We start from the raw sequence: 26,426 nt of genomic DNA, 5'->3' as shown, positions 1-26,426 counted from the left end.
ATAGCAATGATACTGGTTCAGTTACTATGAGTAGTAACTTAAAATAGGACTTGTAAGATAAAGAGAGACTAGTTAAGGACGAGGTGACGATGTGTGTTGGAAGTAATTCCAAGGTTGATACGATCACCATCGCACACTTCCTCTACCTTCGGGATTAGAATTGAACCTAAATAAATGTTATTTGGTGTTTGCGTTGAGCATTAATCTGATTAGATCATGTTTATTGCAATATGGTTATTCATTTAAGTCGGAGAATAATTGTTGTTATGTTTATATGAATAAAAACCTTCAATGGTCTTACACCCAATGTGAATGGTTTATTGAATCTCGATCGTAGTGATACACATATTCATAATATTGATGCCAAAAGATGCAAAGTTGATAATGATAGTGCAACATATTTGTGGCACTGCCGTTTAGGTCATATTGGTGTAAAGCGCACGAAGAAACTCCATGCTGATAGGCTTTTTGAATCACTTGATTATGAATCGTTTGATGCTTGCGAACCATGCCTCATGGGCAAGATGACTAAGACTCTGTTCTCCGGAACAATGGAGCAAGCCACTGACATTATTGGAAATAATACATACCGATGTATGAGGTCTGATGAGTGTTGAGGCTCGCGGCGGGTATCATTATTTTCTGACCTTCACAGATGATTTGAGCAGATATGGGTATATCTACTTAATAAAACATAAGTCTGAAACATTTGAAAAGTTCAAAGAATTTCAGAGTGAAGTAGAAAATCATCGTCACAATAAAATAAAGTTTCTACGATCTGATCGCAGAGGCGAATATTTGAGTTACGAGTTTGGTCTTTATTTGAAACAATGTGGAATAGCTTCGCAACTCACGCCACCTAGAACACCACAGCGTAATGGTGTATCCGAACGTCATAACTGCACTTTATTAGATATGATGCGATCTATGATGTCTCTTATCGATTTACCACTATCGTTTTGGGGTTATGCATTAGAGACAGCTGCATTCACGTTAAATAGGGCACCATCTAAATCCGTTGAGACGACACCATTTGAACTATGGTTTGGCAAGAAACCTAAGCTGTCGTTTTCTTAGAGTTTGGGGCTGCGATGCTTATGTGAAAAAGCTTCAACCTGATAAGCTCGAACCCAAATCGGAGAAGTGCGTCCTCATAGGATACCCAAAAGAAACTGTTGGGTACACCTTCTATCACAGATCCAAAGCCAAGATATTTGTTGCTAAGAATGGATGCTTTCTAGAGAAGGAGTTTCTCTCGAAAGAAGTGAGTGGGAGGAAAGTAGAACTTGATGAGGTAATTGTACCTTCTCTCGAATTGGATAGTAGCTCATCACAAAAAACCGTTCCCGTGATGCCTACACCAACTAGTGAGGAAGATAATGATAATGATCATGAAACTTCAGATCAAGTTACTACTGAACCTCGTAGGTCAACCAGAGCACGTTCCGCACCAGAGTGGTATGGTAATCCTGTTCTGGAAGTCATGTTACTAGACCATGACGAACCTACGAACTATGAGGAAGCGATGATGAGCCCAAATTCCGATAAATGGCTTGAGGCCATGCAATCTGAGATAGGATCCATGTGTGAGAACAAAGTGTGGGCTTTGGTGGACTTGCCCGATGATCGGCAAGCCATTGAGAATAAATGGATCTTCAAGAGGAAGACGGACGCTGATGGTAGTGTTACTATCTACAAGGCTCGACTTGTCGCAAAAGGTTTTCGACAAGTTCAAGGTGTTGACTACGATGAGATTTTCTCACTCATAGCGATGCTTAAGTCTGTCCGAATCATGTTAGCAATTGCCACATTTTATGAAATCTGGTAAATGGATGTCAAAAATACATTCCTTAATGGATTTCTTAAAGAAGAGTTGTATATGATGCAACCAGAAGGTTTTGTCGATCCTAAAGGTGCTAACAAAGTGTGCAAACTCCAGCGATCCATTGATGGACTGGTGCGAGCATCTCGGAGTTGGAATATACGCTTTGATAAGGTGATCAAAGCATATGGTTTTATACAGACTTTTGGAGAAGCCTGTATTTACAAGAAAGTGAGTGAGAACTCTATAGCATTTCTAATATTATATGTGGATGACATATTGTTGATTGGAAATAATACAGAATTTCTGGATAGCATAAAAGGGTACTTGAATAAGAATTTTTCAATGAAAAACCTCGGTGAAGTTGTTTATATATTGGGCATCAAGATCTGTAGAGATAGATCAAGATGCTTAATTGGACTTTCACAAAGCACATACCTTGATAAAGTTTTGAAGAAGTTCAAAATGTATCAGTCAAAGAAAGGGTTCTTGCCTGTGTTACAAGGTGTGAAGTTGAGTAAAGACACAAAACCCAACCACGGCAGAAAATAGAAAGAGAATGAAAAGTCATTCCCTATGCCTCAGTCATAGGTTCTATAAAGTATGCTATGCTGTGTACCAGACCTATTGTGTACCTCACCATGAGTTTGGCAAGAGGGTACAATAGTGATCCAGGAGTGGATCACTGGACAGCGGTCAAAATTATCCTTAGTGGAGTAAGGATATGTTTCTCGGTTATGGAGGTGACAAAAAGTTCGTCGTAAAGGGTTACATCAATGCAAGCTTTGACCCTGATCTGGATGACTCTAAGTCTCAATCTGGATACATATTGAAAGTGGTAGCAATTAGCTAGAGTAGCTCCGTGCACAGCATTGTAGACATAGAAATTTGCAAAATACATACGGATCTGAATGTGGCAGACCCGTTGACTAAACTTCTCTCACAAGCAAAACATGATCACACCTTAGTACTCTTTGGGTGTTAATCACATGGCGATGTGAACTAGATTATTGACTCTCGTAACCTTTGGGTATTGGTCACATGGCGATGTGAACTATACAGTGTTAAATCACATGACGATGTGAACTATTGGTGTTAAATCACATGGCGATCTGAACTAGATTATTGACTCAAGTGCAAGTGGGAGACTGAAGGAAATATGCCCTAGAGGAAATAATAAAGATGTTATTTATATTTCCTTATATCATGATAAATGTTTATTATTCATGCTAGAATTGTATTAACTGGAAACTTGATACATGTGTGAATACATAGACAAACAAAGTGTCCCTAGTATGCCTCTACTTGACTAGCTCGTTAATCAAAAGATGGTCAAGTTTCCTGACCATAGACATGTGTTTTCATTTGATGAACGGGGTCACATCATTAGGAGAATGATGTGATGGACAAGAACCATCCGTTAGCTTAGCATGTTGATCGTTCAGTTTTATTTCTATTGCTTTCTTCATGACTTATACATATTTCTTTGACTGTGAGATTATGAAACTCCCGAATACCGGAGGAACACCTTGTGTGCTAGCAAACGTCACAACATAACTGGGTGATTATAAAGATGCTCTACATGTGTCTCCGAAGGTGTTTGTGAAGGAAATATGCCCTAGAGGCAATAATAAAGATGTTATTTATATTTCCTTATATCATGATAAATGTTTATTATTCATGCTAGAATTGTATTAACTTGGAAACTTAGTACATGTGTGAATACATAGACAAACAGAGTGTCCCTAGTATGCCTCTACTAGACTAGCTCGTTAATCAAAGATGGTTAAGTTTCCTGACCATAGACATGTGTTGTCATTTGATGAACGGGATCACATCATTAGAGAATGATGTGATGGACAAGGCCCATCCGGTAGCTTAGCATAATGATCATTTAGTTTTATTGCTATTGCTTTCTTCATGAGTTATACATGTTCCTCTGACTATGAGATTATGCAACTCTCGAATACTGGAGGAACACCTTGTATGATATCAAACGTCACAACGTAACTGGGTGATTATAAAGATGCTCTACAGGTGTCTCCGATGGTGTTTGTTGAGTTGGCATAGATCGAGATTAGGATTTGTCACTCCGGGTATCGGAGAGGTATCTCTGGGCCCTCTCGGTAATGCACATCACTATGAGCCTTGCAAGCAATGTGACTAATGAGTTAGGCATGGCATGATTCATTACAGAACGAGTAAAGGGACTTTCCGGTAACGAGATTGAACTAGGTATGATGATACCGACGATCGAATCTCGGGCAAGTAATATACCGATGACAAAGGGAACAACGTATGTTGTTATGCGGTTTGACCGATAAAGATCTTCGTAGAATATGTAGGAACCAATATGAGCATCCAGGTTCCGCTATTGGTTATTGACCGGAGATGTGTCTCGGTCATGTCTACATAGTTCTCGAACCCGTAGGGTCCGCACGCTTAACGTTCGATGACGATTTGTATTATGAGTTATCTGATTTGATGACCGAAGTTTGTTTGGAGTCCCGGATGAGATCACGGACATGACGAGGAGTCTCGAAATGGTCAAGAGGTACAGATTCATATATTGGAAGGTTACATTCGGACACCGGAATGGTTCGGGTCGTTTCGGATAAGTTTTGGAGTACCGAGGGTTACCGGACCCCCCCCCCCCGGAGGTTAATGGGCCACCATGGGCCTTAGTGGAGAAGAGAGAGGGCCAGCCAGGAGGTGGCGCACGCCCCCCTTGCCAATCCGAATTGGAAAAGGGGTGGGGGTGGCGCCCCCTCCTTCCTTCTCTCCTCTTCCTCCTTCCCTCCTTCTCCTAGTGGGATTAGGAAATTGGGGGGCGAATCCTACTTGGACCGGGAGTCCAAGTAGGACTCCCCCCCCCCTCTTGGCGCGCCCCCTCTAGGGCCGGCCTCCTCTTCCCCCCTCCTTTATATACGGGGGAGGGGGCACCCCAAAGACACACCAAGTCTACTCTTAGCCGTGTGCGGTGCCCCCCTCCACAGTTACACACCTCGGTCATATCGGCGTAGTGATTAGGCGAAGCCCTGCGCCGGTAACTTCATCATCACCGTCGCCACACCGTCGTGCTGACGAAACTCTCCCTCGTCCTCAATTGGATCAAGAGCTCGAGGGACTTCATCGAGCTGAACGTGTGCTGAACGCGGAGGTGCCGTACGTTCGGTGCTTGGATTGGTTGGATCATGAAGACGTTCGACTACATCAACCGCGTTATTAAACGCTTCCGCTTTCGGTCTACGAGGGTACGTGGACACACTCTCCCCGCTCGTTGCTATGCATCTCCTAGATAGATCTTGCGTGGTCGTAGGTAAAAAGTTATAATACTGCGTTCCCCAATAGTTTGTTGGGTTGGCATAGATTGAGATTAGGATTTGTCACTCCGAGTATCGGAGAGGTATCTTTGGGCCCTCTCGGTAATGCACATCACTATAAGCCTTGCAAGCAATGTGACTTATGAGTTAGTTATGGGATGATGCATTACGGAACGAGTAAAGAGACTTGTCAGTAACGAGATTGAACTAGGTATGAGGATACCGACGATCGAATTCTCGGGCAAATAACATACCGATGACAAAGGGAACAACGTATGTTGTTATGCGGTTTGACCGATAAAGATCTTCGTAGAATATGTAGGAGCCAATATGAGCATCCACGTTCCGCTATTGGTTACTGACCAGAGATGTGCTCGGTCATGTCTACATAGTTCTCGAACCCGTAGGGTCTGCACGCTTAACGTTCGATGACGATTTGTATTATGAGTTATGTGAATTGATGACCAAAGTTTGTTCAGAGTCCCGGATGAGATCACGGACATGACGAGGAGTCTCTAAATGGTCGAGACATAAAGAATGATATATTGGACGACGTTATTCGCACACCGGATGAGTTTCGAGAGGTACCGGATAACTATTGGAGTGTCGGAGGGTTATCGGAACCCCCCGGGGGAACTAATGGGCCTTCATGGGCCTTAGTGGAGAGAGACAAGGACCGCAAGGGGCTGCCTCCCGCCCCCCCTGCTTGGCAGTCCGAATTGGACTAGGGGAAGGGGGCGGCGCCCCCCTTTCCTTCCCCTCTCCCTCTCCCTTCCTTCTTCCCCCTTCCACCAAGTGGAATCCTACTAGTACTTGGAGTCCTAGGAGGACTCCTCTCTCTGGCACGCCCTACAGGGGCCGGCCGGCCTCCCCCTCTCCTCCTTTATATACGGAGGCAGGGGGCACCCTAGAACACACAAGATCAATTGTCTTAGCCATGTGCGGTGCCCCCCTTCACAGTTTACCACCTCGGTCATATCGCCGTAGTGCTTAGGCGAAGCCCTGCGCCGGTAACTTCATCATCACCGTCGCCATGCCGTCGTGCTGACAGAACTCTCCCTCGTCCTCAACAGGATCAAGAGCTCGAGGGACGTCATCATGCTAAATGTGTGCTGAACACGGAGGTGCCATGGTTCGGTGCTAGGATCGGTTGGACCGCAAAGACGTTCAACTACATCAACCGCGGTACTAAACGCTTCCGCTTTCGGTCTATGAGGGTACGTGGACACACTCTCCCCGCTTGTTGCTATGCATCTCCTAGATAGATCTTGCGTGAGCTTAGGAATTTTTTTGAAATTGCATGCTACGCCCCCCCAACACTCTCCCCACCGACAAACAATAGAAAGTTGCAGCCGAAGGTGACATTTGCAGTTGCATGCCTAGTAGCACACATGCAACCGTACTCTCCTCGATAAAACACCACATGGTTGCGGTCTCGCTGAAGACATGCATTTGCACTCGGGGATGACACTTGCAGTTTGCGTGCCTAGTGACATGGAATTGCCCTCTCTCCACCGACAAGCACCACAGATCTGTAGTCAGGTGTCGGCGTCTTGGGAACGGGGGTCCCCAGACTTGCCTGCCTGCGGCCCACGGCGTGGCTCCACCAGCGGCCCTGTACGGCCCACCTTCACCAGCAAACACTCAAGACCCTCGCGAGGGGCTGATACGTCTCCAACGTATCTATAATTTTTTATTGTTCCATGCTATTATATTATCTGTTTTGGATGCTTAATGGGCTTTATTATACACTTTTATATTATTTTTGGGACTAACCTACTAACCGAAGGCCCAGTGCAAATTGCTATTTTTTTGCCTATTTCAGTGTTTCGCAAGAAAAGAATATCGAACGGTATCCAAACGGACTGAAACCTTCGGGAGAGTTATTTTTGGAACAAACGTGATCCAGGGGACTTGGAGTGGACGTCAAGAAAGAAGCGGGGAGGCCACGAGGCAGGGAGGCGCGCCTGCCCCCCTGGGCACGCCCCCCCACCCTCGTGGGCCCCTCGCAGCTCCACCGACCTACTTCTTCCTCCTATATATACCCATAAACCCCGAAAACATCTAGGAGCACCACGAAACCCTATTTCCACCGCCGCAACCTTCTGTACCCGTGAGATCCCATCTTGGAGCCTTTTCCGGCACTCCGCCGGAGGGGGAATCGATCACGGAGGGCTTCTACATCAACACCATGGCCTCTCCGATGATGTGTGAGTAGTTTACCACAGACCTTCGGGTCCATAGTTATTAGCTAGATGGCTTCTTCTCTCTCTTTGGATCTCAATACAAAGTTCTCCTCGATCTTCTTGGAGATCTATTCGATGTAACTCTCTTTGCGGTGTGTTTGTCGAAATCCGATGAATTGTGGGTTTATGATCAAGATTATCTATGAACAATATTTGAATCTCCTCTGAATTCTTTTATGTATGATTTGTTATCTTTGCAAGTCTCTTCGAATTATGAGTTTGGTTTGGCCTACTAGATTGATCTTTCTTGCAATGGGAGAAGTGCTTAGCTTTGGGTTCAATCTTGCGGTGTCCTTTCCCAGTGACAGCAGGGCAGCAAGGCACGTATTGTATTGTTGCCATCGAGGATAAAAGATGGGGTTTATATCATATTGCTTGAGTTTATCCCTCTACATCATGTCATCTTGCCTAATGCGTTACTCTGTTCTTATGAACTTAATACTCTAGATGCATGCTGAATAACGGTCGATGTGTGGAGTAATAGTAGTAGATGCAGAATCGTTTCGGTCTACTTGTCACGGACGTGATGCCTATATACATGATCATGCCTAGATATTCTCATACTTATGCACATTTCTATCAATTGCTCGACAGTAATTTGTTCATCCACCGTAATACTTATGCTATCTTGAGAGAAGCCACTAGTGAAACCTATGGCCCCCGGGTCTATTTTCCATCATATAAGTTTCCAATCTATTTTTACTTTGCAATCTTTACTTTCAATCTATATCATAAAAATACAAAAAATATTTATCTTATTATCTCTATCAGATCTCACTTTTGCAAGTGGCCGTGAAGGGATTGACAACCCCTTTATCGTGTTGGTTGCAAGGTTCTTATTTGTTTATGCAGGTATAAGACGACTTGCGTGTAACCTCCTACTGGATTGATACCTTGGTTCTCAAAAATTAAGGGAAATACTTACGCTACTTTGCTGCATCACCTTTTCCTCTTCAAGGGAAAAACCAACGCAAGCTCAAGAGGTTGCAGGGGCCAAGCCTCGCGAGGAGGACGACGCAAGACCTCCTCGGGGTCGGCCTCACCAGGCCGGCTCGCGAGGGGCGGAGAGATCAAGGCAAGGGGCACCTCGCGAGGTTCCTGTGACGCAAGCCATGACGACCAAGGCCAGGCGGGCGCCAGCGCGCGCAGTGTCCTCATTTCCTCTTTGGTGCTAAAGAGGCAAGCGCAGGCGAGGAGTCCCGAGGCATCATGCAAAGGTTGCCATATCGGTGCAACAAGACCAAGACCAGCAGGACGGCAGGACGGAGGTCACCGTGGAGCCCAAGACGGCGTCACCACCAGAGCCTTTGGCAGGCGAAGACCACCTTTAGTCAGGATAACTTGTACTAGTTGTCTTCCTTCGAATTCGGCCGATGTGGCATCCCTTCCCGCTCAATATTTGGGAAGAGGACCAGGGCATCTGTAAATAGGACTAGCCACCATCGTAGCAAGGGACGGATCATTCAGATCATCCCCATCCACACAAGCTCACCAAGCACAAGAGCACCTCTCCTCAGGAGGTTGTTCTTCCGATTGTACTAGTTCATCCTCAGCCCATGAGGCAATCCACCACACCACACTGGAGTAGGGTATTACACCACATCGGTGGCCCGAACCAGTATAAATCTCGTGTCTCTCGTTCTTTGGGTTCGTCGAGCTAGGCCTTGCGATCGTTGCGGGAGCGAGCAAAGCGGAGGAGAGATCTTCGTGCGCACCCCAGTGTTCGAACCTCACGGGTTTTGCCGGAACCCGAAATCTGACATCAGTGTTGACATTTGCAGTGACATGCAGAGTTGCAGTTAGGGGCGACACTTTCAATTGGTCGATGACAAATATTTTTGAAAAGAAAAAAATAAGTTGCACACGAACGACATGCTTATTACAATTGTGTGTGAATGATGTGCGACCCCATGCTATAGAAGCGTGTGGCCCATGACAATAAAGAAAAACAAATAAATTGCACAAGGAGAAAAGACATGTAATTGTGCTTGATCAATGTAGACGTATGTGCAACAAGGTGGCAATAGTTTTTGGAATAATAATAATAATAATAATAATAATAATAATAATAATAATAATAACAGAAATGAAAACAAAAAATAAATAGAGAATAAATTTAAAAGCAGAAAAGAGAATATAGCAAAACGTTGTAGTAAAAAACAGAAAAAAAATCGTACCAAAACAGGCTTTCTTATATACTATGTACGCATGGCGGCTGGGTACGTAAAAGTTCAGCAGCATGCATCGGCTGAAATCACTAGTTGAGGAGTACTTATTGTAAAGATCACTTCAACCTAGGCTATAACAAGTGGCGCGCATGCAGCACGACACTTGTCGCAACATGGAAGTTTTTCCTTTTTTTCGTATATCTGTTTATTCAAAACGTTTTATCTCTTAAACTGTGCGTCCAAATCTCGAACCGCTTTCATCGTTGGATTCCCCGTGTCGAGATCTTCAAACTAGATTCCATGATGATAGGTTTTGACAAACTTTTTTTATGAAAAAAAAACAGACGAAAAAATTGAATCGGGAGCACGGGTTTTTTTTCCTTTCCGAAAGAGGCATGCTCGTGCCTCTCACTAAATCACAACCGTGCCTCTCGCGGAACAAAATCGTGACTCTCGCGGAAGGAAAAAAAAAGAGAAAATGCATTTTTTTTCGTTTCCGAGGAGGCACGGCCGTGACTCTCGCGAAAGCACAACCGTGCCTCTCGCGGAAGCAAAACCGTAACTCTCGCGAAAGAAAGAAAAAACAGAAAACGCATTTTTTCCGTTTCCGGGTGGCACGGCCGTGACTCTCGCGAAAGAACAACCGTACCTCTCGCGGAAGCAAAACCGTGACTCTTGCGAAAAGAAAAAAAACAACGTATTTTTTTCGTTTCCGAGAGGCATGGCCATGACTCTCGCTAAACCACAACCGTACCTCTCGCGGAAGCAAAACCGTGACTCTCGCGAAAAGAAAAAAAAGAAAAAAAACGTATTTTTTTCGTTTCCGAGAGGCACAGCCATGACTCTTGTGAAAACAGACCCGTGCCTCTCACAGAAGCAAAACCGTGACTCTCGCAAAAAAAACAGAAAACATGTTTTTTTTTCATTTTTGAGAGGCTCCCGAAGGAACGCTCGTTAACTAGTTGCTCTCTGCATCGGCCGCAAAAAGGAAAACATTCACAATAAAAACAAAATAAAAATGAGAAAACAAACAAGCCTGTGAGGCCCGATGACCAGATAAGCCCATACAATAAACTAAACAATGGCTAACGGGCGAAGCCCACGTGCATGCATGCGATTGAAAGGAAGCAGCCTCCGAGAAACGTAGAATCGCACCAGCGACTACTAAACACGAATCTTAACAGTGTCGACTGAGACTTGACTAAAACTCAGTCGACTGAATTTTAGCGGTCCCCATTAGCAAACTAGGGCATTTCGGCAAGGAGTCGGAGAGGGGAACACGATGCTTTTGCTACCGCTGTGCTAGGCCCATGATGCACCGTGAGTGGGCCTCATAAGAGCGACAACAATGGAGTTAGCAAAAATAAATTCATGACACTGATACTACAATGATATATCATGTCATAAAATTTCAGATCCAAAATAACAATGCATAACACACACAAAAACGCTAGTCAAGCATTGATTGTGTTCATAGGCTGATTGTTTTGCTCGATTTGAACTAATTGCTATTCGCAGCCATTTTCTACTTTTATCCATATGTACCTTTCATATTTGGATTCAATACTTTTTTTGTGATATAATCTACACATGTTGTACCTGTCTCATCATTTTATTTAGATTTTTTCCCATGACTTGAGTACGTGGAGTATCAAACAAGAAACAAAGTTATGGGGGAAGCTGTGTTTTTATTTATGTAAAAACTAAGCCCACACGTGTGGGCGTTTGCACATCGGCCACACGCCTCCATCACCATTCATTTTGCCACGTATGAACAGATGACATCAGCAGAAATCTTTTTGGTTTTCGGCTTAAAAATGTTTTATCTCCTAATTAAAAAAGCAAATTAAAAATCCGTTTTCACCATTAAATCCGTCTCGACGAGATCTTCAAAACTAGACCCCATGTTGATATGTTTCGACAAAAAAAAAATTACCCAAAAGTTACCATGATGTTTACACTGCAGTTGACATAGTGCTTAAACTAAAGTTGCCATGTGGCAATTTTAGTTTGTAGATCATGGCAATTCCAGTACTTTGATCATGAAAATATTCTTTTGTATGAACCATGGCAATTTTAAGTGCATGTATCATGGCAATTTTAATTTATGGTGCATGGCAAGTCTAGTTTCTTAATTCCCCGTTTTATAATATGTCAAAATTTACTTTTAAATGTAGAAGAAAAAATAGCTGAAACATATCATGGCAACTTCAATGTAAACATCATGGCAATTCATGTGCAATAGACACGGCAACTTTTAACCAAAAAAATGTCAAAATATATTGATATGAGATCTAGTTTCGAAGATCTCGTCGTGAGGGATTTAATGGTGAAAACGGATCTTCAATCGGATTTTTCATTTAAGATATAAAACATTTTAAAAACAAAAAATCTAAAAAGATTTCCACATGCATGCATGCGGTGACATGGCGTAGTTCGTGTGCTATAGGGCGTGTGGGCGGGTTTCGCTCCCACCACACATGTGGGCGTTATCCTTGTCCTTTATTTAAGGTAAATACCCGTATCAAGTTTTGGGGGAAGCTGTCAAAAAATCCCTAAGTTTTGGAGGAAGCTTTAGAAAAACTTCGTGTTGCGTTTTCTTTGCGAGGAAATTGTTTTGCGCGTGAGTATCATCGTCGAGATTAGTTTTGTCGTGCTGGACCATAAAGTTCAATCCCTCTACTTCACGTACATCGCTTGTGTGGGCGAGAGGTTACTGTTGCTGAAGGAGGAGTGTCATGAAAGATCGGGCGCAACAACAGTCCGGATCTCGCCATCAAGGTTCGGTCTATATCAAATTGATACTACAACGATTTATCATGTCATAAAATTTCATATGCAAAATCAAAATGTGTCATGATGAAAAAACTTACAGAAAAAAACACTAGTTAAGCATTGACTGTGTTCACAGGCTGAATGTTTTGCCCAATTTGAACTAATTACTTTTTTGCGGCCCACTTTGAACTAATTACTATTCATAGCTATGTCTTTCATATTTGGTGATATAATTTACACATGTTGTACCCATCTCATCATTTTTTTTGTAGATTTTTTCCCAGACCTCTTGGTTACGTTTGTGGATTTGGCAGTACGTGGAGTATCAAACAAGAAACGAAGTTTCAAACGAGAAGCGACACCCACAGATACACTGTACAATCCAAAGTTCCAAACGAGAAGCTATGATACACGTGACTTGTTTGGTCCCTAGCTACAAGTCGACATTGGTGATGGGCCCCTGGAACCAGAACCTGGCGTTGACCACCCATGCGCCGACGCTGAGCAGCAGCACGCCGCCGACGGCCACCGGCGTGTAGTTGAAGTTGTCCTTGGCCACCGGGTACGCCACCGGCAACGAGAAGAGCACGGTGAGGAACGCCACCCAGAGGACGGCGGCCCAGCCGACGGCGACCCCGTATCTCCCGAGGTGGAACGGCCCCGGCACGAACGACCTCCTCGCCGTCGTCACCCGGAAGAAGATGGGCAGCGCGTAGGCGATGTACTGCCCCAGCGTCGCGATCGACACCATCGCCTGGAACGCCACCTGACTCCCCAGCGACTGCACGCACACACGTACGAAAATCAGCTGTAAAAATCATGGTCGGGTGTTCGGAGATTCATGGCGGAAACTCGTTGAGCACGCACCGTGAGGGCCATGACGAAGGCGACGACGACGGAGAGCCAGACGACGTTGAGGGGCACCTCGTTCTTGCTGACGCGGAGCCACACGCGCGAGAGCGGCATCGCCCTGTCCCTCGAGAAGGCGTACCCCATCCTCGAGTTGCTGGCGATGCACATGGCGCCGGCGAAGAAGATGCCGACGGCGACTACCCCGACGCAGACCAGCCCTCCCACGCCGCTGCCGTACCTCCTGTCGAAGGCGGCGTACAGGGCCTGGGCGACGGCGTAGCCCCCGGCGTCGTTGTCCGGGCTGAGCAGGTACGGGATGTCCGTCACGATCGACGTCAGCGCCACCAGGAAGATCCACCCGAACGTGGTCGACAGGGCCACCGAGCTGATGATCCCCATCGGCCCGCTCCAGTCCGCGTTCTTCGTCTCTTCAATCTGCCAAGGTCGGTCATTAGATCTTCACGAAACTCCATGGAAATCTAGCTAGGATGAGGAGCAGCGTACCATGTGAGCGGAGGCGTCGTAGCCGAGCAGAGAGTACTGGCTGGTGAGGAGGCCGAGGGCGAGAATGTAGGCCTTGCCGTGGATCCCCATGCCGTTGTCGTCGTTGAAGTGCGTGAAGATGAACTTGGCGCTCGCCCGCTCCTTGGCCACCGCCGGGATGAGGATCACCAGCGTGAACGCGCCCGCCGTGTTCCAGAACGCGCCGAGCTTGCCGCACCAGGACAGCCAGCGGATGGGGAGGCTGTTGATGAGGCCGTGCAGGACGAGGAAGAAGCCGTGGATGGCCAGCACGACGTACTTGGAGGCCGTGTACCCGCCGCCGGTGGCCCCGCCGGTGCCGAGCAAGATGATCACCTGGACCAGCTGCGCCAGGGAGAAGTCCGTGCTCGTGGTAGCAGCCCACTGGGACAGTTATAACACTGTCAGCAACGTGTCAAAACAGGAGGTGATCACCATGTACAAGTTTCAGCGGCATACCTGTCCGACGATGTTGAACCAGCCGGTGACCCAGGAGGCGAGGGGCGCCCACTCCTTGCCGGCGAGCTTGGCGCTCCAGTAGTAGAGCCCGCCGGAGGTCGGGTAGGCGGAGCAGATCTCCGCCATGGACAGCGCGACGCAGCCGTTGAAGGCCGCCACCACCAGCCACCCGAGCGTCATGGACGCCGGCCCGCCGTAGCGCAGCCCGCCGTTGTAGGTCGTGGTGACGCCGGCCATGACGGAGATGATGGAGAAGGAGAAGGCGAAGTTGGACATGAGGCTGCGCAGAGCCCAAGAAAAGCACCAGAATCAATCCAACGATAGAGCTGCGCACAAACGCCGATGATACGATGGTGAAGCAGAGCAGCGTACGAGAGGCCGCGCTTGAGCTCCTGCTTGTAGCCGAGCTGGTGCAGCCGCGCTCGGTCGGCGTCGTCGGTCGTGTCGCCGCCGCCGGCCACCCCCGCCGCACCGGAGCGTGACACGGCCATCGATCGTCTCTAGCTCTGTTTGCCAGCGAGTGAGCTCCTCGGTCTCCGGTGAGCAGGGAGTCAACAAGAGAGTGAGCGAGTGGCAAGTGGAAACTGTCCGCGGCTTGGACCATTCGGGCAAGGTCCCTTTCGGGTGACCCGCCATTGTTGACGCCAAGGAGATAATTTATGATTAGTTGTCACGTAGCGCAGCCACATGCACAAATATCGCCGGCCGCCATTGTTTGTTTCTCAAAGAAAGAAGATACGAGTTTGACTCTGATCCCCATGACGGGGAGTGGTAGGATAATATAACAGGATCGTTTGAAAGGTTGATCTTTCCTCTGTCATCTGGTTGGTCCTGGATCTTGGACTTGGACTAGGAATTGCATATGTTTATCTGAGAAGAAAAAGAATGTCGAGTGTTAATTAGATTTTGTGCCCCTGAAGATGGCGCGGGTGATGGTGATAGAGTACCCAAGTCAATAATTTTGTCATCGAGGTGTATCTGTTGGAAGGAATGAGTCGACGCGACATGCCTTAAGCATTCGGCCAACGCTAGGCGCTTTAAATTTCGGCCGGTCGCCATGCAACTTTTTTGATAGAGGCATCCCCACACTGTTGGATGCCTCTCCCCGCATCATCTTCATCCTTCGGCTTTGTCAATGTGGCCAGAAATCCCTCTCGACTGTTTCATTGTGGACATATCTGCCCTGTCCCCCATGTGTGTGCGCTCCGGAGAGGGGCAGCAGCACCCTTCAAAAATCGCCATGTTTTGGTAAATTTTATCATTGCCGAATATTGGTTTTCTAAACCATTGACTAGATACTCTTTGCACGTCCATAGAGTACACTATGCCAAATTGTCCGAACGATCAACCTACCTAAAGAGCCTTCTTGGTAATACAGCTCCATGTGTAAACTCATCCACCACATATCAAATAAACTAAAGTTTACAATGCACAAAATTCTACATGTCAACATTTACTATGGGTCCTTTGAACCAGAACCGGGCATGGAGCACCCATGAGCCGACACTGAGCAGTAGCACACCACCGACGGCCACCGGCGTGTAGTTGAAGTTGTCCTTGGCGATTGGGTACGCCACAGGCAATGAGAAGAGCACGGTGAGCAAGGCCACCCAGAGGACTGCTGCCCAGCCGATGACAATACTGTACCTCCCTAGGTGGAATGGCCCTGGGCTGAATGACCTCCGGGCCGTCGTCACACGGAAGAAGATGGGTAGCACGTAGGAGATGTACTGCCCTAGTGTCGCAATCGACACCATTGCTTGGAATGCCACCTGGCTTCCGAGAGACTGCATACGAAGACAAGAAACACACACAAAAATAGGAACGTGAAATTTTAGGTGTGGTAGCAAGTCCTTGACACGAATCATGCGTTCATGTTGTAAAGGTTTGGTGCTTCGAGTCGAGATCGAGATGGCAGAGGTATTACGCACCGTGAGAGCCATTATGAAGGCGACAACCACACAGAGCCACACAACATTGAGAGGCACCTCGTTCCTGCTCACCCGGTGCCACACGTGCGAGAAGGGCATCGCCTTGTCCCTCGAAAAGGCATAGCCCATCCTATATCGAAATGTGATAACAACTTAGCAAATAGTCATTAGGTTCCAAATTATTATGGATTTGTCATAAATAAAAATTGCAAAGTTTGACCAAGTTTATCAAAAAATATCAGCAACTACAAGACCAAATTAGTTTCATTAGATTCAGAATAAAATATGATTTTTTTTTACTATTTAAATTTGATGTTGTAGATATATTACTATGATTCTTCTATAGAATTGGTCAAACATAGAGAAATTTGACTTTGATATCGAATAATTTGCAACGCAAGAAATATCAACACTAATATGTCAACTGTTATGTAGTGCAATCGCTACCAAACCTTGAATTGCTGGCGACACACGCGACACCCGCGAGGAAGATGCCGAACGCGACGATGCCTGTGCAGACGAGCCCTCCAACCCCACTGCCATACCTTCGGTGGAAGGCAGTGTAAAGCGCTTGCGCAACGGCGTACCCGGCAGCATCATTGCCAGGGTCTAGCAGGTATGGTATGTTCGTCACAATGGATGTTAGAGCCACAAGGAAGATCCAACCAAACACGGTCGAGAGAGCAACGGATGTGATGATCCCGATCGGACCACTCCAATCCGCGTTCTTCGTTTCCTCAATCTGCACATTTATTCCCGATAATGTGAGCTTTGTTGACCCAAATGTGACATTGAGGCAATATAGCTGCACTCGAGCACATATATATGCGCAAGCAGATAAGACAAATAACCATCAACATGAGTAGGTACCGGTATTGGGACAGGAGGAGATGTGTACCATGTGAGCCGATGCATCATAGCCGAGCAATGAGTATTGGCTCGTTAGAAGCCCTAGCGCCAAAATGTAGGCCTTGTCATGGATCCCCATGCCATTGTCCGTGTTGAAATGTGTAAAGATGAACTCAACACTCGCTCTTTCCTTGGCAACAACCGGAATCATGATCACCAGGACAAAGGCACCTAACATTGTTAACATATGCTAAGTTGAAGAACAATAAGTTGATCGATAATCACATTGTCATATGTTCAAATGCATCATCTTCTGAAGAAGAAAAGACCCTCTCGACCTCTGCATCGATTGATGCCAAATGTCGTAACCCTCAGAATGATTATATACCTGCAGTGTTCCAAAATGCACCGAGGTGGCCGAACCAGGACAACCACCGGATGGGGAGGCTGTTGATGAGCCCGTGCAGGACGAGGAGGGAGCCGTGGACGGCCAGAACAACGTACTTGGAGGCCATGTAGCCGCCACCGTTGGCTCCACCGGTGCCAAGCAAGATGATCACTTGGACAAGCTGCACCAGCGAGAAGTCCGTGCTGGTGGTGAGAGCCCACTAGAAGAGTTTAGACAAGAGATCGGATTGTTAGGAGGTTTGTCATATGGGTGCATCATATCCGCTTTGAACCAAATAGACCTCCAACATGTTTGAGCATACCTGGCCCACAAGGTTGAACCTGCAAAAGGTAAAATGGAACATGAGATAAAAACATAGACCACCAACGTGATTGGATCGTTGGAGTAACACAAAAAGTGGAACTAAATAATGACTATCGTTTGTTAAACCATATCACGTCGGCTCAAGCTTTTGAATGGACGTGCAATTCAATATCGTGTTTGCTATGTGTAGGTTGTCTGCATTTTCAATTCGGAAAAGATGATTCCGGGGAGAATGGGAGGTGTAGATTCGAAACCGAGCCGGAGACAACGCGGCAGCGGTGTTGCCAGTGGAGGGGAGTCAGAGGGTGACGGGACGGAATGAGGGGGGAGGGGGGCTGCCGGCGCCCGAGAAAGAAGAGAAGGTGTGGGGGCATAGGGATGACCATTCAATATTGTACTGAGATATATTGATTGATTGATATTTTATATTAAAAAAACCTCATAGATATCGGCGACCAAACTGGCAAATCGTGTACTAGTTTCCACACATGACTCCATGTCAATAATCCGAAAAACAGTCTTCTAAAAATGATCAAAAAATCTCAACTAAGGTAAGACACACAGTCACACACCGTCTGCTCGAGCTTTTGGCATGCAATTCAATATTGTACTATTAAGATATAGACTTCAGAGATATTGTGGACCAAATTACCAAATCATATAGTATGATGCCATGTCAATAATCTGAAAACAGTCTTGAAAAAAAGATGAGAAAATCCCATGATGATGAAACTAAGGTAAGAGAGTACACAGTCACACACCAGCCGGTGATCCAGGAAGCAAGAGGCGCCCACTCTTCGCCGGCGAGCTTGGCGCTCCAGTAGTAGAGCCCGCCGGAGGTCGGGTAGGCCGAGCAGATCTCCGCCATGGACAGGGCGACGCAGCCGTTGAAGAAGGCCACCACCAGCCAGCCGAGGGTCATGGACGCCGGCCCGCCGTACCTCAGGCCGGCGTTGTACGTGGTGGTGACGCCGGCCATGACGCAGATGATGGAGAAGGAGAAGGCGAAGTTGGAGACCACGCCGAGGCCGCGCTTGAGCTCCTGCTTGTAGCCGAGCTGGCGCAGCCGGGCTCGGTCCGCGTCGTCGTCGCCGGCGGCCACGCCCCCCGCGCCGGAGCGCTGCGCGGCCATCGGCTGCACCCACCTCCTCTGTGTGACTGTGTCCTTGTGGCGTCTGCTGTTTACCGTGGAGCTTTTGGTAGATGGTTATTGGTGTAGGATGCCGGAGTCGACAAGAATCCGCGGTTGGACCATGCGGGCGTGACGTGATTCGACATTGTCGACGGAGGGGAAGTAGTTTATTATGTTTGCGATTGGCGCGTCGCGCAGCTGCGCAAGGGGTAAACAATCGGCGTTGGATGCAGACAGTTTGACTGTATTTCTGACATGATGATAGATAGGGAGTGGGTCGGAGGGACAAGAGAGCAAAAGGCGGGTGCGCTCGACGGCGGTGGCGTTCGACCCGGCGCCAAGGACGGTGGCATTCGACCTCAGAGACGGCGCCGGCCATGAGGTTGACGGCGGTGAGGTCGGAGGACGCTTATTCCGCCAGTGTTCTTTTGGCTCTTGCCAAGTTGAGAAATTCAGGCCGCGCACTCTGCTCTCTGTTCTTGAGAAACCCCCAGTTTATTTGCCACGGCGTCGTCTTACATTCATTCCTGTGCTGGATTCCCCGCAGATTGCAGGCCGTGGAGATCAAAGGCAAACGTGTGGAAACCTGTCTGGAGACTGAATCTTGCAACGAAAAACAGAGTGAAGAACACTTTTGCTGCAGAATGACCTTGACAGTGGAGAGTTTATAGGGGTAAGGTGCCTTCCCAAACATCTCTGAAGCTGAAAATAACTAGTGTATACTACAACTTTTTCAAGAGCTTATTTTCACTGCAGCCGTTTCTGCACAGCCAGCAGCTCAAAAGAACTGAAAGAAAGATAACCACTGAGCCAACATCTCCAGTGCCTCTGCAAAATACATTGGCGCCAGACAGGCCAAACAATTACTACAACGTTGAAATAAAACAGCTAAATGCATGCATGCCTCAATGAAGAAGAAACAATCCATACCAATTTCATTTATCATGAAACTGATAAACATCCATCATATCACCCCCAAAGTTCTCAGGGTATACATCACATAACTGCAGCAAAAGGAAACTCAGCGTTCCTCGCCACCGAGGAAACTAGGACTATCACATCGACCATCACACGTATCTCGTAAATTAAGATGATGAATCTTGCATTGCAACAACTCACACCGAATATCTATCCAGCATACATATGCTTTGTGTGTACCTATCTGTAATAACAATAAACATACAAATTGTCCTGAGATGAGATGCCTCCTACCTATGTGCAAACAATGTGTTTCAGTTGAAAAACCTCCCCCTCCTGTAGCTCGCCACGCAAGTAAAATTTGCTTGTCGTCGTCTGCGCTTCCGTTGGTACCCAGTCCACCATAGACAGGACTTGCTTGGTGGCAACAAGCAAGGCCGGTTTATGCTGGCTGAATGGATGCTCCCGTTATCAAAGGGTGGGCCAGTCATCAACCAAGAAGCTGCCTGAGGCCATCCATAACCTGCTCCCTCTTTGCAGGATCCATCTGTACAAATACAATCAATCAAATGTATGTATCAGAGAAATGAGCTTAGGAACAGAAAGAGAAGGAAGAATATAATTAGGGAAATTATACAAGAACAAAGAAAAGAAGAATCAAAAGGAACTTAGGAAATTTATATACAAATACTAATAAGCAAAAGAAACTTACTTTGCTGAGGAGGAGCGATAGACCGTTGGGCAAGGCCTTGGCATCAGAGGTTTCAGCGAGATGCGACAGCAGTGTAGACGCTCTCTCGGCTTTCAGCTCCTCAAGATACTTGCCATACTTGTCAGGATCATCTTTCCAGGCGAAGAAGGCTTCATCGTCTCCCCACTTCTCGCCGTCTCCTCCTTGAGAGGCCAGGTACCATTTCTTGATGCATTCCAAGGCCGATCTGTGAGTGGGCATCTGCTGCTCGCCGGCGGCTTCTCTGACTTGTTTGGCGAGCGAGTCCTCGGCAAGCCTCCTTCGCAGTCTCCTGTAGAAGAAGGCTCGGGACTCCTCCCAGTCCACCACCTTACTGATCACGCCTTTGGCAGCCATTCTCGCAGAGGTGTCGTGCAACTCAGCAAACCGGGTGGCAACCTGAGTATATATGGGCATCAGCTGCTTCCTCCGAGCAGCCATGCTCCTCCTGATGGTCTCCGCCGCCGCCGCCGTTTCCCAAGGACTAGGGCTAGCACTAGTTTCTTTGAGGAGTTTGGCATTGAGGCTGATCAACTCAGGGTCAAGCCTTAGCATACTCTCTTCCAGTTCATTTGGCTTGAACTTGATCTCAATGAGTCCTGGTGCCTCAAGGACATTCCCTCTCGCAGTCCTCTCGGCATACATCTCAATGTGCTCAGGATTGATCTTGCTGTCCACCACAACCCATGCACCTCCACGCAGCTCTCCAGCCTTTGGTATGTACACAAAAGCAGGCTGCTTATACGTCCTCAGATTCTCAACAATCATAGAGCCAGCCTGAAGGATTCCTTCAAACAGATCCCTTTGCCCACCAGAAAAGCCTCTCCAGTTAGCAAGTATGAACAATGGGAGCTCTTCACGGTTGAAATCCAGCAGTGCCTGGGCCGTTTTTGCGGCCGAATCTGGGAACCACACCTGTCCAGCTTGAGGGACTACACGCTCGGCAGAATCAAGCTGACCAGGGTCAGCAGGGATTACTTGCATCACTGTCTCGGTTTCCACAGCTATGATACCAACTGGAATCCCACCTAGCTTTGCCCTTCCAGTAATAACAGTTTTGGCCCATCCTTCTAATGTTTCCACAAAGCTTTCTCTGTCAAACATACCATCCAACCACTTGCCTCCTTGAGTGTCCTGGATGCCACAGATGGCGGCACGGGCATCACATGAATTCTCTGGGAAATATGTTACAGCTCTCTCTGGTGGATCAAGAGATTTCACAATAGGAAGAGGACCGCCAACATAGGGAGGAACATAGCTGAGCCATTTCAAGATAGCAGAAACACCTTCAAGATCATCTGACACAGTGAGATGGACAACTCCATTTGTAGCCATGATTTTGGGGCCACCCAGTTGCATCTGAGAGCTATACACCTCGCGCCCCAGGAGCTTGTTCAGTGCAGAATACCCAGTCAAAATAATTGGTTGATCAAGACGTTGTATACACCGCATTCCTAACCGAGCAAGATAAGCCCCAATTCCAATAGCTCGCCCAGTCACAAATGTCAGAGTAAAGGTCTCTCTGTATGCCTTAGAGTAGGCACTGGCAATGGCACCACTTCCATGTAGATTCTCACAACCAAGTCCGTCCTCTTTCCCAACAATGGTATCAACAACCCATCTGGTTTCTCCGCTTTCCGGTACTTTTAGCTCATGGGCTATAACTGAAGAGCTTAGACGTGAATAATCTTGTTCAGTGAGGTAAATGTAGTGAAAACCACGTTCAGGGCTCTGGTCATCAGACCATCCAACATGGAAGCACGCCTTTATTTCCTCTGCTACACCGAGCCTAGCACCAGCAGTTGCTGACAAGTAAATTAGAGGAATTTTCCTCTCACAAGCAAGATTGGTGACAGCATCAAAGAATGCATCTTCTCTAGGACCAAAAGACCCAGCTTTAAATGTCACATCATTTGCAACAACTATAATCTCCCGGCCGCCTGGAAATTCTGGTGTGGAGAGCTTCATGTTCCAAGCAACAACACCAAAATTGTTGCTACCTGGAGGACGCTCAACTGGAACCAAAGGAGTACCCCATGATCCAGTTGAATCAGCAAATATAAGCTCTGTCACTTCAGCATACCGCTGGTTATGCTCGTTAGATTCTGCAACATGTGAAATACCAGATTCCCATGACTTCTTCAATGCTGTTTCAAATGCCTGCAGACAGAGTATTATTACCAATCTCAGTTGATCTGGTTAATCATGTTAACCAATTGTAGAGAAAAAAGGAAAGAGATGTAGCCAACTCACCAATGGGAAATCATAGCAGTATGTGGTTTCATTTTTCCTAGCAGCGGCACGTTTCAGGTCAATAGCATCCAAAGGTTTGTATGGCTCATGCAATGCAATGCCATGCAAAGGACCAGCTGTGGGTGTGGCAGAGCGGTAGAAAAGCTGATGTGTATTGGGGTCCTCCACTTCTCGGTAAATCTGAAAGTCAAAAGAATTCAAGCATAAGAGCAATAAAGAGAAAATGGTACCTACTACTTACAAGTCCTTTTAAGTAGTGTTTAATAGAACTTCTAAAAGCAACAGTTCGGAGATTACCCATTTACATTCATAATGGGAGTGATGAGCATTTTATATTCACCAACTAGATAAGCTAACAAAATCATATTCGATGGTCTGTGGGGCTTTATCCATCAGAGGTAATATTTGCAGAACTGTAGATGATAATGCTTGCATACCAGTGCAATAGCTAAGGTAACTTACATCAACAGTGCAGGTATGCCCAGTTACACTGGTAACAACAACTCTCCAAGCACCATTAGCCTGCCCATCACAATCCAACCATAGCTTCACTTCCCACTGGCACACAGAAAGGCGATGCATCCTGACACCAACATGCTCATATATATTCATAACCATATGCTTCAATAATGTGCATGCTGTCTTCTCATCTTGACCAACTTCATTCGTCATCCTAACATAATGAGAAGCAAAAACCAAGTGAACATCTATGAACACATTTAATGCAATATTTTTTTTTTGAGAACATAAATAAATTTTGACTGACCTTGAAGATGGAATTAGATCAAACAACCGCTGTTCTCTCATTATGCACAGATACATGTGGGAGTGGCCTGACATCCCAGTCTCACTGTGAGCGCGCAACTCTATTTCTTCTAGCGCTGCCATCAATGATCTGAGTATGCTGTTAGATGTGAATGATGATGAGGCTTGAACTTCATTATCAATACTTCCAAACAAAAACCCATTGGTCACACTTGGCTGTCTGACTATGGTACGAAGAAACATCCTTTGGTCATTTGATCTCGGATCTTTCTTGTTCTTTACTAGTGTGTACATGTGCCACTGGCGATCACGTGATGGGGTGTATTTCGCGTCATTGTAACCTTCTAAATTCACTTTGTCCTGTATTTACAGATAAACTGTTAGAGGTAATGGTATTATTGAAGGGAACATAAGCCAAAACAAAAGCTGCATACCAATTCAAGGAAGGTGGACAAAGGAGGTTCCACATGGCGGAGCATCGGGTCCTCCTCATAATATAACTTGTCAGATGACCATTTGAAGGAGTGGCGCATTGGTGAACGCCCTTCATCTCTTTGGATAATGCAGCTGACAACCCTAACACCAGCACCATTGAGATGTGATGTTATAGTGTTATCCTTCAAAATCTTGGAGAGTTTGTTGATCCTTTCTTGCGCTTGATCCTCATCACCACTATAAAGAGAAAACAGAGTGGAAGACATAACTAAAAAAATCATGAAATTAACGACCAGTTCATAGAATCACACTCGTCTCCTCTGCAATAACAACAAACCACATAAGAATAGAGTGTAAACAAACCTGTCTTGAAGAGTGCTCATCTGATTGTTGATACCAACCAAAGCAATATGCAGCATATTGCTACTGTTAGAATTTATAGGATTACCATTTGAGACACCTCCAACACCTGCTCCGTAATGTGAAGTCTCCTTTAATGCAGCTTCAATTGCAGTTGACAGAAGCTGAAGAGACTTGATTACAACCATTACACCCCATCGCCTGCCAATTGGATCCTCTACTTGTGGCTTTAGAAGTGACGCAGATTGCCCATTTCTTTGTTCAATATGTTCCTCAGAGAATTCCCATAAAGCAATTAGACCAGACCTGTGCCATTGCATCCGGACACTGCCCCTTACAAGATAATGCTGGAAGATGATTGTGAGTTAGCCGGCATAAATTTGTTAATGTTCCAGTTGTATCAAAAGAGTGTAGTAAATAAATTCAGTGGTACCTGATACAATCTGCGTATGTATGTCTCAACAACTCTCCGCTGAAGAGTAGGATCACTGTGATCAAACAAAGCCACAAGGGCGTCTTCAACTGCAACCGGGGCACATACTAAATCTTCCATCCTTTCATTGATAGCCATCTTCCTCCTAGGTGTTGAAATCCGCTCTCCTTCCTCAGTAAACATCTCCAGCTCTGAAAGGCTTCTTGCTATGCTTGTGCGGAGTTCACTCAATTTAGTGTGCTCAAGAAGTTGGCTTGCTTTAAGCGCCAGCTGCATCAATTACAACAAATTTATTTTATTTCTCTAGATATCATGTGCAAAATAAATAGGTGCAGATCATCCAAACTCAATTTTACCCCAGAGTATGCTGTATGGTTAAGGGCAGAAAAGCGAATCAACTGGTCCCTGTACGCAGATGGATTTGGATAGACCAATGCTTCCATAAGCCGAAGTATTAATTTATTTTTACTTTTCACGCCCTTGAAAAGAACACACATTGTCAGCACAAAAGCGCTTTTGCATATCAAGTAAATGAACAGATTGCGCAATAGAAGATGTTACCTGGTGGGAGAACACAATATATACGACCTTCTCAAGGTCTTTTGCATGTTGAAGTCGTAGACGTTCTATCACATCAGACTGAGAATATAAAAGCAAAAAAGCACAAAGGTTTAGCACATTTTGGTGAGAAAGTGAGCACCGATCAAACCATTCCAAGCAATTATAAATAGTTACCTGAATGTCATCGCTGAAGAGTTCTTCAACAGATAAATACTCCTCAAACAGAGACTTGACAACCGCACGAGCATGGCTTTCTCTTCCACCCTCATATGACTTGACCAGGCTCATAAGTGGCTCTACAAGCCTCTCACTAGTAACCCTATCCTTCTCGGAACAGTATGCAAGATTAGCCTGCAATGATGACTTTGTAAGGAAACAACATGACACATAAAAAAGGAAGGGATGTCCAGTAACAGTCTCAAACTGACCTCAATGACTCCCCTTAGCAACTTGGCAGGGAAATCCTTGCTCTTCCGGAAGTCAGCATTCAACTCATACTCCTTGTACTTAGCATCCAACTGAGAACACGCAAATTAGTTATCCATTTGATATGCAGCCAAAATGAAAAATGGAATAATAATATCTAAGATAAAAAAATATAACTTGAATACTTATTCACCTCATTCCTAAGATCTTTCGGGAGTCGGGTTGCCAAAACGGACATGAGTTCTTGCCACTGTAGGAAAGGGAGCTCAGGGCTGTCTAGGCAGTTTAGCAAATCTTGTACAACCTGAAAGAAAAGGTACAGTCAGGAACTTATTGATTGAAGAAAGATGGTATAGTTTGTCACAATTAAGAGGTTAGTTTCTCTCTGTAGAAGAACTCATGCTCCATTTTCCCATGGCAATGCGATAGACAAGGGAAAACAAAAGTGGAAGAACAAGTATACACTGACAGTTTGATGTGCCTTACATGATTGATGTTATGTTCATATCCTGCAAGGATCATGTGGGCAGAATTCACACTTGCAGCAAACTTTTGGTGAACTTTGCCAGAAATAGCAGTAGGAGGTCCAAGTTTTGGAAAGGTGCCATGAAATGGTTCAGCTCTTCTCACAGAAGATGGGTCATCAAGATCCAACCTTGCTATCAGATCACTTGCCTGCACAAAGACAGCCATTTCAGCTACTATTTAAAGGATGCACGTACCCGTGTAGTACTTTTGTGAGAATGTACATCTA

At 46.0% G+C, this 26,426-nt stretch overlaps 3 protein-coding genes across 3 annotated transcripts in view; all 3 read right to left on the bottom strand.

Moving 5' to 3' along the window:
- Positions 1 to 12,676: 12,676 nt before the first annotated feature.
- On the bottom strand, positions 12,677 to 14,675 carry LOC123080663 (amino-acid permease BAT1 homolog). The gene is made up of 5 exons (XM_044503593.1): positions 14,540 to 14,675; positions 14,168 to 14,447; positions 13,691 to 14,092; positions 13,202 to 13,621; positions 12,677 to 13,115 (listed from the first exon to the last, which is right to left on the bottom strand). Exons 1-5 carry the CDS (start codon positions 14,656 to 14,658, stop codon positions 12,768 to 12,770), a joined length of 1,569 nt encoding a protein of 522 aa, XP_044359528.1. The 5' UTR covers positions 14,659 to 14,675; the 3' UTR covers positions 12,677 to 12,767.
- Positions 14,676 to 15,606: 931 nt separating this feature from the next.
- LOC123080661 (amino-acid permease BAT1 homolog) lies at positions 15,607 to 19,601 on the bottom strand. Its single transcript, XM_044503592.1, has 6 exons — positions 18,421 to 19,601; positions 17,658 to 17,676; positions 17,336 to 17,555; positions 16,997 to 17,178; positions 16,551 to 16,840; positions 15,607 to 16,228 (listed from the first exon to the last, which is right to left on the bottom strand). The coding sequence occupies exons 1-6, from the start codon at positions 18,789 to 18,791 to the stop codon at positions 15,607 to 15,609; spliced, it is 1,704 nt and encodes a 567-aa protein (XP_044359527.1). The 5' UTR covers positions 18,792 to 19,601.
- Positions 19,602 to 19,700: 99 nt separating this feature from the next.
- The window catches only part of LOC543362 (acetyl-CoA carboxylase 1), a 12,286-nt gene continuing 5,560 nt past the window's right edge, over positions 19,701 to 26,426 (bottom strand). The window contains exons 17-30 of the mRNA XM_044503591.1: positions 26,159 to 26,347; positions 25,866 to 25,976; positions 25,675 to 25,764; positions 25,421 to 25,597; positions 25,247 to 25,324; positions 25,042 to 25,164; positions 24,686 to 24,955; positions 24,256 to 24,599; positions 23,892 to 24,129; positions 23,459 to 23,817; positions 23,155 to 23,365; positions 22,693 to 22,872; positions 20,422 to 22,599; positions 19,701 to 20,256 (exon numbers count right to left, since the gene is read on the bottom strand). Of these exons, the coding sequence (XP_044359526.1) occupies positions 20,200 to 20,256; positions 20,422 to 22,599; positions 22,693 to 22,872; positions 23,155 to 23,365; positions 23,459 to 23,817; positions 23,892 to 24,129; positions 24,256 to 24,599; positions 24,686 to 24,955; positions 25,042 to 25,164; positions 25,247 to 25,324; positions 25,421 to 25,597; positions 25,675 to 25,764; positions 25,866 to 25,976; positions 26,159 to 26,347 (4,605 nt within the window). The 3' untranslated portion in view covers positions 19,701 to 20,199. The remainder of the gene's footprint in view (positions 20,257 to 20,421; positions 22,600 to 22,692; positions 22,873 to 23,154; positions 23,366 to 23,458; positions 23,818 to 23,891; positions 24,130 to 24,255; positions 24,600 to 24,685; positions 24,956 to 25,041; positions 25,165 to 25,246; positions 25,325 to 25,420; positions 25,598 to 25,674; positions 25,765 to 25,865; positions 25,977 to 26,158; positions 26,348 to 26,426) is intronic.

Source organism: Triticum aestivum, chromosome 3D (assembly GCF_018294505.1).
Source record: "Triticum aestivum cultivar Chinese Spring chromosome 3D, IWGSC CS RefSeq v2.1, whole genome shotgun sequence".
Taxonomy (NCBI): Eukaryota; Viridiplantae; Streptophyta; class Magnoliopsida; order Poales; family Poaceae; genus Triticum; species Triticum aestivum.
The sequence above is the reverse complement of the archived record's forward strand: the minus strand, read 5'-3'. Positions and strand labels throughout refer to the sequence as shown.